Consider the following 11,288-nt stretch of genomic DNA (forward strand, 5'->3'; position numbering starts at 1 on the left):
TCTTTCAAAATCATATACATTGGATACCCGCATGGGACGCAGCAGTCGGTCCATAGGAGGTGCAATTGCCCCTCCTATGAAAAACACCATAGTGAGCGTGAATTACGAGTCAGTTGAAGGTCTTCTACGTACAATTCCCTTAAAGGATGGTTTGTTTTCTATAAAGATCATTGTTGATGCTCCGATCAGCTAAGAAGTAGTTCTCAATCGAAATAGAGACAGCGAAACAAGAATATTTTATTAAGAATAAAAATGCACCTTATTGATGCCAAGTAATGAACAAAGAATTGAACAAATAGTGTATTTATTTTTAAAAGCAAGATTACAAAAAACTGTACAGTCGATATTCTCAGTTTGTTGGCATGTGGTGCTGCCGTGTGCAGGTCGGAAGTGGGTATGCGTTGTTGTGTGTGTGTGTGTACGTGTGTGTGTGTGTGTGTGTGTGTGTGTGTGTGTGTGTGTGTGTGTGTGTGTGTGTGTGTGTGTGTGTGTGTGTGTGTGTGTGTGTGTGTGTGTGTGTGTGTGTCTGATTTAGTTGCTTGCTCCCTGGTCCAATCCAAGAACGACTCTCACTTTAGTATGAGTTCCACGATGAGGCCCCAAAAACGTGAAGGCCCAAAACCAAGGGACCCAAAACCAAGGGGCCCCAGATAGAGCAGGGTAACGCTGGATGTGAACTTCAGGCTTCAGGGAAGGATATCATTATCATAAACATCTATGAACAGAAAAACAACAATTCCATGAAATAGACAGCTACGATCAAAATTTATATTAGTTGAAGCATGATAATATTATTGAATAATATCATACTATTTAATGTGAAAACTGTCTGTAGGCCTTTCTTGTAAGACCTAAGCTTGTCGTGATTGTTACTAGTGGCTTCCAGTGTTGAATAATAACAGATGAGAATATAATATATAACATATATAAAACTCACCAACAAAGTGGTCAATGTCGTCATAAATATCCCCCTCCCTGTTGGGAACAGCAGGCAGAGGGTTAGACGGACAGAAATGTAAATCAAACAACCAGAACCTGGATAATACTGTTCCAGGATGATCTGAGATGAATGAAGTAAATGAATGAACCAAGCACTTACATTTGGAGAAGAAGAGATCGAGGGACATAGCCAACTGTGAAGAGGTAGAAAACAAGCTTAACACAACTGCATTCATAATTATTCGAATTGATTATGAAAATCACATTTGTACACACATGCTCTGCGTAACGACGAGCTATGTGTATACTGCATGTGGAGGGTGGGTCAGACAGACGATCCGTATTTTGAACATACATTTGCCTATGTGGTTTCGGCACAGCGCCATCTTGCGGTTGGTGAACTGCAGGACGTCCAGGATCTCTCCCTGGGCTATGGCCAGCTCCTTCTCCTTGGGCCTCTTGATCTGTCCGTTGGGGTCCACCATCATGGTGTGCAGCACTTGTACTGGCCCTACAAACTGGGAGAGGAGCAGCAGGGGACGGTTAGTCTGTCACTGTCAAGGCTTCAGACAGAGGGGCCGGCAGGGGTAGCGTCTATATAGGGGGATGGTCTGTGCCTAGCTCGAGGGCATCATGGGTCCTTTTTAAAGGGATACTCAAAAATATGATAGAAGATTTTGAAAACGGTATATATCTTAATAAAAACACACCGGTTATAGCACGATAATAACAATATGGAATAAAAATAACACTGAGTTATTTCCATTCTAAACTTACGAAAGTAAACGTAACTTGGTTTGTTATATTCAGTAAGAAAGATTAGGGAATGGCGTTGTTTTAAATAGGAAGTGAATATATTTACCTTAAACTTCTTCTTCAGCTCCTGTACCACAATTGGATCAAAGCTAGAAAAAACAACCAAGCAAACATACTTATGATACCGATAAACTGGTGTCAATATGCTTATACCTCTTAACATAAAATAATTAGAGCTGTCAGTTAAACGCGTTATTAACGGCGTTAACGCAAACCAATTTTAACGGCGTTAAAAAAATTAGCGCGCGTTTAACAAGATTATTTTATTTAAAAAAAATAAAAAAATAAAAAATCTTTTTCTTTGGCTCAAAACAAAGAAGCAGTAGCCTGACTGCTATGTTCAAATGACATTTGTTCAAAGCAGTCGTTTAATTGCACTATAGGCTCTTTTTTTGTATCGTCCTGTTTTGATCAGTATATGCCAATGTTGTTATGTAAAAAATCATTTGCACAAGGCAAGCCGATGCACTTCACCATGTTGATAAGAGAATTAAAATGAGAAGAATTATGGGACAAAAAAATCAAGGGATATTTAGCATAGAAAAATAATTTGTGATTAATCGCGAATAATCGTGAGTTTACTATGACATTAATGCGATTAATCACGATTAAATATTTGAATCGCTTGACAGCTCTAAAAATAATACATCTTGTGCATAAAATATTATCAAATAATAATTGATAAAACTCTATAGAATTGTTAATACGATATAGTTGAGATGTTGATGATTATGTGAATAGGAATAGATTCTGTAGATACGTGACAATACAGAGTGTGATGAATGCAGAGAGCCGCGACCGGGGACAAAACAGGCAGCAGATTATAATGACAGCTGGGTTATATTACTTATAGATTAGTGGGTCATTGTGTATTGCTGGGGTTGAATGTGACTTATTGATAGTGGTTCATTGGGTGTGATACCTGCACTCAAGTGGGGGGGGCGGGAAATCGTCTGGTATCTCCACGTCATCATAATCGTCTGTGAGAGAGAGAGAGAGAGAGAGAGAGAGAGAGAGAGAGAGAGAGAGAGAGAGAGAGAGAGAGAGAGAGAGAGAGAGAGAGAGAGAGAGAGAGAGAGAGAGAGAGAGAGAGAGAGAGAGAGAGAGAGAGATCAATGTCACACCATATTTCCAAATGAACAGTGGCATTTGATTCAATAAAAAGCATCTGTGTTTAAGACTGTGTTGGCCACTGTTTGACTCACCATCATCATCATCATAATCATCCACACTGTTTGGAGAGAAAACATGCAAACATAGTTAAAAATCAGAAAAAAAGTTTGTATTTCTTCCTTATGTGTATTTCTATATTAATACGTGACAAATATAACAAAACAATTCGTAGTGTGTGTATTGCTGAGCATGTGTGTATTTGTGATAGGATATTTTTGATGTGTGTGTGAGAGAGAGAGAGAGAGAGAGAGAGAGAGAGAGAGAGAGAGAGAGAGAGAGAGAGAGAGAGAGAGAGAGAGAGAGAGAGAGAGAAAGACTGTGTGTGTGTGTGTGTGTGTGTGTGTGTGTGTGTGTGTGTGTGTGTGTGTGTGTGTGTGTGTGTGTGTGTGTGCAGGGCCGTTGCTACGATTCCTGGGCCCCTAGACAAGATTTACTGATGGGCCCCCCTGCGCTGAATTGTTGACGGGGGGGGGGGGGGGGGGGGTGTAAGGAGCAATTGTTGACGGGGGGGGGTGGAAGGAGCAATTGTTGACGAGGGAGAAATTGTTGACGGGGGGGGGGGGGGCGCTATGGTAGTACTATGGGCTGGTAGTAAAATAAAAAAAATATATATATATATTTTTTTGTGGGCCCCCCCTGGGCTGTGGGCCCCTAGAATCGTCATCACCTTTCACCCCTTATCGACGGCCCTGTGTGTGTGTGTGTGTGTGTGTGTGTGTGTGTGTGTGTGTGTGTGTGTGTGTGTGTGTGTGTGTGTGTGTGTGTGTGTGTGTGTGTGTGTGTGTATATTTCTGGTCTGTGAAACAGAGATAGTGTGAGCGAGAGAGTGAGAGAGGAAGTTTGTGTGTCTGTGTCGTGAATATGATACTGTAGTGTCCCATTCATGTCCTCACGTGTCTGTGTGAGCGGGTGAAACCATGCCGGAGCCCCCCCCGAAGGCCTTGGGGGGGTCCGGCGGAGGGGGGGGCAGGTCGATGGCCTGCAGCCCCTTCAGCACCTGACGCTTCACCGTCTCGTAGTCCACGTCCATGCAGTCGATGCTCACGTAGCCCCCTGCAGGCCGGGACAGGACACTTCAATAACACACACTGAGTGTACACTGCAACGCTAGCCAGCCTCACACACACACACACACACACACACACACACACACACACACACACACACACACACACACACACTCACACATGCACACACACTGTGCATACTGCAACGCTAGCCAGCCTCTTACACACACACACACACACGCACACGCACACGCACACACACACGCAGGCAAGCATGCACACACACTGTGCACACTGCAACGCTAGCTAGACACACACACACACACACACACACACACACACACACACACACACACACACACACACACACACACGCACACACACCCATGCAAGCACACACGTCTGATTGTTTGCATTTAAGAGTCTCCTCTGTCCTCCACAGCCCACCGCGCATGGTGGGTCCAGCCTCATCCATGCGTGTTTTCATGACTCACATTTGCCCGTCTCCGCGCGGACCAGCCACTTTCCGCCGGGATTATCTTTGGCCCGGAGGATCTCCACGGTGTCCCCTTGGCGCACCGCCAGGTCCAGTTTCCCGCCCTGCCAGTCGCGCCGGACCCTGGCTATGTGAAGGACCTCCAGCGGTCCCTTCAGCTAGGGGGGGGGGGGGGAGGGCTATTAATAATAATGGAACGAGTCGTTCACCAGCTTCCGTGAGCTCAAGACTCACCTGTTCAGAGTTCACCAAGACTCTGTCCCCTTATTACCCAATTAAATATTCAGTTTACTAAGAATTAATATTCTCTTACTAAGTGACCCGTTGTATTTCACTTGCAGTACACAACAGTTAATCAAATGAAAAAAACTCAAATACTTTTCAGAATCAAATCGGTCAAACTGCTGCAGTACCTCTGTGTGCCCCACAGGGGGCGCACACCTCCGGGCGAATTACACTGATCTAAATCCTCGCGTAGAGGTGTGTGCTCTAGGCCAAAAGACGTGCGTCAGCGTTCTAGAGACAGGGCTCGGACCGCCTACCTGAAACTTCTTCCTCATCTCGTTCTCTCTCTTCTGCTGTTCCTTCAGCTCCTTCTTGTCCATCTCCAGCTGCTGCTTCTTCGGCGTCTGGGGGAGCTTTGCTACTGGAGGGGGAGCCCGGGGCAGCTCAAGCTCGTTTCTGGGGGCCGTGAGGACAGACGTCAGCCTCAGGAGGACACTATCTCCAGCAGCGGAAGCTGAGGGGGTTTGAATCCCCGCCAAAAGGCAGCGGTCTCCCTGTAGGCATCCCTGAACAAGGTGACCCCCACTCCCCGCCCCCCACCCTAGCCCCTACTCTTTCATGACATCTCTCTGAATCTCTGGAAGTCCGATTAGCTAAAAGTGTCAGCTAAATGACTAAATAGTGTAAAAGTCTAAATAGTAAAAAAAATCGAACCGTATTCATATTACTGTAACTTTACTGCTCCGATTCACAATGTAATTAGCACAGCATATCTAACAAGTATTGTGCGCTAAATTGTGTTAATAACACAATATATCTCACAGTTCTTCTGTGGCAGAACCCTGGCAGTGGGAATGACCTGCTCTACCCATTCACCTTGAGAGGACCAAGACTTGAGGGCCCGATGCTGAGCTTACCCCAACAGGCCTGCTCAGGGAATAGCGCAATGCTGACCAGGGCTAGACATCAGGTCAGCAGATTCTCTGAGGCCTGGCCTGACATCTAGCCTAGAATATAACATGAGCTTGCAGATTGGTCTAGTTCCCAGGCTAGCTGGGAACCAGTGTTGAACTCGATATCCCAATCCCTGAATGGAGTCCAGAGAACTCTGGTGCATTTCAAACGGTCTGTGTCGGTTGGTCATCGGCCCATACGCTAAATAAATGACATTCCATCCAGTCAGAAGAACTGAATCCTTCCTGGTCAACTGGGGGGGGGGGAAGAAGTTCACACTTACTCGTCAATACTTTCATACACCTCGCTGTCATCACTCTCCTGAGAAAAAGGAACAACAAAAGTAAGGAAGTCAGAGGTTGTGAACATATATAGTCCAAAGCTATGATTTCTGATAAACTGCTAATACATTCAGTGTGCTTCCTCACCCCGTTAATGTTCTGTGAACTGCCCTCGTCCCACGAGTCTGTGAAAGACAGAGGACGTGCGGAAATTAAGCTGTAGCATGTGGTTAGAAATGTGTATTTCTTCACCATTGTTCCACAGAATCACTGAAAGAGAAGGAGAAAAGTCTTACCATCTCTTCCCAAGGTGTCAATGTCATCATATGTGTCTTGGGTCTCTTGTCTGTTGATTCTGTAGGGCAAGAAAAGGACACATAAACACACACACTCACAACAATGTGAGTAGATTCTACTTGAATTAAGTTGTGAGCCATATCTGGCTACTGGCTATTGGTATATGCTACACGTGAACCTCCTAAAATGGCGCAATTTGATTGGTTCGCTATCTCGGGATAGTGGCCATTATCCCATGATTGAGATCTCAAACTTGGGATATTGTTTTTCATCGCAAAATGTCGTCACGTTACGCTAATAAAAACAAATAAACCGCTAAAAAAAAACAAATAAATCCCGGTAAAAAGTGTTATCTTGTTTATTTTTGGAGTGTTCACGTGTAGTATATAGGCTGCTAAAACAATTATTCACCTCAGGCTCTGTGAAAAGTGGGGAATAGCCCCCGAGACGGAAGGTCTTTTAGAATTAGACTAACTTGGTTGCTGAAGGTTCCTGGGGGAGGGGTTTGTGGGGGAGTCGATGCAGACCAGGTGGTAGGGGTGGCCCAGAGGTAGGCAGACTTCTTCCTCCCATCGTCGGAGACCCTACGGGTAATACACGGACATCCAGAGTTAACGTTAACGTCTTGAATCATCTTTAAACCCGTGCTTGTTACATCATCATGTGTAATCAAGAATCCTACCATAGGGGATGTGGTGTCGTAACTCTGTTGTAACAATCTGGCCTTATTCCAGATGGGCTTCGCTGTGATTACAATGACACACTTTAAAGTGTTTACATGTTTATATATATGTGTGTATATATATATGTGTGTATCTATAAATATATAAAATATAAATAAATTAAGATATAAAGATATATAGATATATAATATAGGGATAGCCTATATAGATATCTATATCTTTATGGCTCAGATCATAACATGAATATGGATCAAGCCAGCTCACTTCCCTAATAAACATAACAAAATCACCAACCATATTTCTGATAACACCATAGTGCTTCCACTGTCCCATTTATACATAGTCGTCTTTTAGTTGCTGTTACTCAAAGCAAAAGCGAGTCGGAGCTCAAAGTGAAGCTGAAAAACAAGCAGAGACTACAATCCAACTGTTCCAATCCAAAGTGCTTGACGACCAAGACACAAAAGAGCAGCGGTAATCAGTCGATGACGTTATTTTGTGCCTATTAGTTATGTCTCAGGGACACAGCGACAGTGTGGGACGGCTTAGCTCAGGAGGTAGAGCAGTTGTCTTGTAACTAGTTCGATCCCCAGCTCCTCCTAGCTGAGTGTCGACGTGTCCCTGAGCAGGACACTTAACCCTCACTGCTCCTGACGAGCCGGCTGTCGCCTTGCATGGTTGACTCTGCCGTCGGTGTGTCAATGTGTGCATTAACCGATGTAAGTCGCTTTGGATAAAAGCGTCTGCTAAATGCCCTAATTGTAATTGCTCCGACTCTTTGGCTCTAACTCGAGCCAAAAGCCTCAAAGCGCCAACGTCCTTTATTGACGTCACCAATACCCTCCTGTTGGCCCACACGGTGAGGCCGTCCAGCAGCGGACTCAGCTTACCGCCGTTCTTCTTGAGGCCCGGGAGCGGCGGCGGGGGCAGGGAGGTGCGCGGGCGCCTCAGGTAGGGCTCCAGGTTCACCTGCTGGGGCCGTCGGGGCTTCACGGGCTGCCGGCCCTCCGCCGGGAGGGGCTTCCTCAGGGGGGTCACCTCCGGGACGGACCCCCGGCCGCCGGCGGGGGGCCCCGGGGGGTGGGCGGGGCTGGGAGGGGCGCCGCGGTTCAGCAACATGTTCTGCAGCAACTCCTCCGTCTTCCTGACCCGGCCCGGGTCCAACAACGGCGAGGCGGCGGCGGCGGTGCCCGCCCTGGGGGAGAAGGTAGGCCGGGCGGGGGGTCTCGAGGAGCCCGCCCCCAGCGGCGGCAGCTGGGGGCGGGGGGTGCCGGGCTGCTGTCCCCGGGGCACTGACGTGGGCTTCCAGGCCGGCTCTCGTTGGGGCTGGAAGGCGGCCGCCCCCGGAAGCTGGGGAGGGGCCATCGGCGAGAGTTTGTGTCTGAGGTTCCCGTTGGCTGGCATGGCGGCGGGGGGAGCGGTGCCTGGCGGCGGGGCCCAGGTCCGGGGGCCCGGGCTGAGGGGTTGAACGGGCCTGCTGTCCCGGCGCGCGGAGGCGTCCGGGATGTCTGCCTGGCGGTTGAACTTGCTCAGCAGAGCTCTGACGTCGCCGCCCTCTGCCTGCCGACGACATGGGAGGGGACGGTTCAAAGCAGCGCCTGCCTCTAGGTGGGGTCATGTGAGGGCATGTGAATGGTGCTACGACGGAGAGCGACGCAGAGCGTCCTCTTTGTAATGCACGCGTTCAGAGAGAAACACAGAACCACCAGCCACACGTACAGGAAAACACAAACAGAAAGTCACAGACAGGTTACAGCCCCTGTTGCAGAGATGTTGCAACGTGTGATCGTCCATTGCAGCCAGAGTTTCCTGTGTGTTTTAAACAGTAACAGAGTGACTTCAATGACCGGATTTCACCAGGAGGCGTCTAGAATTAAACAAACATATCGACTGATAACAATCTGCCTGCATGCTCCAAATGTGTTTCGTCTCACACTGACTATATTTTGGAAGCAACAACGGAAATACACATTAAACGTGCACCACACAAAGTTGACAAACCTTGGTTCATTCCTATTTCTAGCCTTCTTTCTTTCTTGCTCTCTATCTATCTATCTATCTATCTATCTATCTATCTATCTATCTATCTATCTATCTATCTATCTATCTATCTATCTATCTATCTATCTATCTATCTATCTATCTATCTATCTATCTATCTTTGTTTCATTCTATCTTTTGAAGCCTCGTTCTTTCATTCCTGTTTCTGTGCTCTCTCTTTCTATACTTTTTCCATAACTTTCTCTGAGGCAGTGGTAGAACAAAATGAGAGGACGAGAGAGTGAGACTTCAGGAAGATTTGGATGTACAGTTCTAGGCGATTTAATGATCCACGTGTTTTCTCTCCTTAATAGGAAAATTTGCCAAAAGCTGTTGTGAGGTGACATGAGCTCAGATGGAGGTGATTATTTATTATTCAGGAGCTTAAGGGGTTAAAATTGCCACATAGATTTGTTTGGTTGAGTCGAGTGCTAAGTCACTATACAGAAGATAGTGTATAGCAGAACTCCTCAACCACAGCTGAGATCGTGTTGGAAGATGGGGAAGCACACAAGGGCCTGCTGCAGAACAAGAAAAAGACAGTAAAGAAGAAGACAAACATTAATGGAGGAAGTGGGCCCAACCAATCACACACACACTTACACACACACGCATGCACGCACGCACACACATATACACGCACGCACGCCCGCCCGCCCGCCCGCCCGCCCGCCCGCCCGCCCGCCCGCCCGCACACACACACACACACACACACACACACACACACACACACACACACACACACACACACACACACACACACACACACACACACACACACACACACACACACACACACTCTCTCTCTCTCTTTAACTGTCTGGGCCACTGTCTCACGCTCTCTCTCACCTAGCACTTTGCAGAAACCTTGGTTTCTGCGGGGTTGCCCATGGCAACATCCCCCCAAGGTTAGAGATGGACCAATCGGCTGCATGCTCTGCATGTGCACCACAACGTAACCTCTTCGCTTTACTGGAACTGTGAAGCGACTGTAGCCTGGTTGCTTTTACTGAAAGTTCATGCAATAGGCCGGTTGTATGCATTGACTCCACAAATGGCATGCAACATTTGATATGTTGACTGAACAAATGTGTTTAATTTGTGTTAAATTTAAATGAATCAACTGCAAAATACTATATATTTACTGTTTACTTCACAAACCTGACGCCCACGCAAGAAAACATTGACTGACGCCAACACACTATACTTTAATGTAATCACTACTCCTTCGCCTCAAAAGATGACCAGCTTGTCCCCAAGGGGATGCTGCAGTCGCACCTACAACTTATTCTCAAACTTTCCTCATTGATAGAATATAATTGAACAGAGAACACACTGTGCTGTCATCGGATGTGCACTTGAAAAGAGGTAACTAAAGGCCAAGGGAAACAAACAAACCCCTGATAATAGCGGATTTTTGGTTCCCTATACAACACGCGTTACAAAATTAACCAGGTCACCCGATGCTGCAAACGCACAAAAAATCCCCCGATGGAAGCCGAGCATGTGCTTTTACTTTTTGATTCATCCGTTTTTAAAATCGACACATAGTTAAACTATAAAAGTCTTTACAGTCAACAACAGCAGGAATAAGGGCGAGGATTAGGAAGTTGCGCCTCGGTACCGTAACATGATGTCCGCTGCGCAGGAAGATAACGAAATGCGCCTTTTCTGTACTCTACAACCCTAACCCAACCCTTTAGATAGCTTCAGTGTGGTAGAAACCATTTTTTTTTTGGAGAACTGGTGTTAAAAGAAGAGGTAGAAAATGTAGAAGAAAGAAACACAAAACAATTTCATCAATAAAACAATATCTTTCTTACCATGTTTTTCTTCAGTGAGCGAATTTCCCCCTCGCTCGTTGACGGTTTAGTGCTGCATGTTCCTGTGTGTATGTGTGTGTGTATGTGTGTTTGGTTACACCAAGAGAGGTTGTGGTCTTTGCTATCATAACCTGTGAGCTCCCTCCTTCACCTCTTTTCAAATGAGGAAACAATGGCGTGTGGTTACCAAGGAAGAGAATGACAAACATTTTTTTCCACAATTACGAAAGTATTTAATGACATTGGCTCATGACACATCCGCCTGAAAACACACAGGAGAAGCTGAATTATATAAAATCATGCAAACAAGAGAAAACATACATCAGATCGTTCAGTTTTTTTACAACAATATCCTCTCACTGAAAGATCCCCTGTGACAGAGACTGAACCATTCCGTCTCCCCCCACCACAGAACCACCTGAAGCCGTCTCCTTCATCTCCACACCACTCCACAGACCCAACAAGAACCCAAACCCTCGCTGGGGACTCGAACCCCCCATCCATCTGGAAACAGAATGCGCCGTGGTCACCCCTCCCCCCCTCCCACCACCCAG

The 11,288-nt window shown here is 46.4% G+C and overlaps 1 protein-coding gene across 1 annotated transcript; it reads right to left on the reverse strand.

The window, feature by feature from the left end:
- Positions 1-212: 212 nt before the first annotated feature.
- On the reverse strand, positions 213-10,881 carry si:ch73-40i7.2 (FYN-binding protein 1). Its single transcript, XM_056604189.1, has 16 exons — positions 10,735-10,881; positions 7,762-8,431; positions 6,664-6,772; positions 6,188-6,246; positions 6,039-6,076; positions 5,894-5,931; positions 4,974-5,112; positions 4,430-4,589; positions 3,822-3,981; positions 2,961-2,986; positions 2,678-2,735; positions 1,802-1,844; positions 1,295-1,457; positions 1,100-1,133; positions 938-975; positions 213-715 (listed from the first exon to the last, which is right to left on the reverse strand). The coding sequence occupies exons 1-16, from the start codon at positions 10,735-10,737 to the stop codon at positions 687-689; spliced, it is 1,767 nt and encodes a 588-aa protein (XP_056460164.1). The 5' UTR covers positions 10,738-10,881; the 3' UTR covers positions 213-686.
- Positions 10,882-11,288: the final 407 nt, after the last annotated feature.

This window comes from Gadus chalcogrammus, chromosome 12 (assembly GCF_026213295.1).
Source record: "Gadus chalcogrammus isolate NIFS_2021 chromosome 12, NIFS_Gcha_1.0, whole genome shotgun sequence".
NCBI lineage: Eukaryota > Metazoa > Chordata > Actinopteri > Gadiformes > Gadidae > Gadus > Gadus chalcogrammus.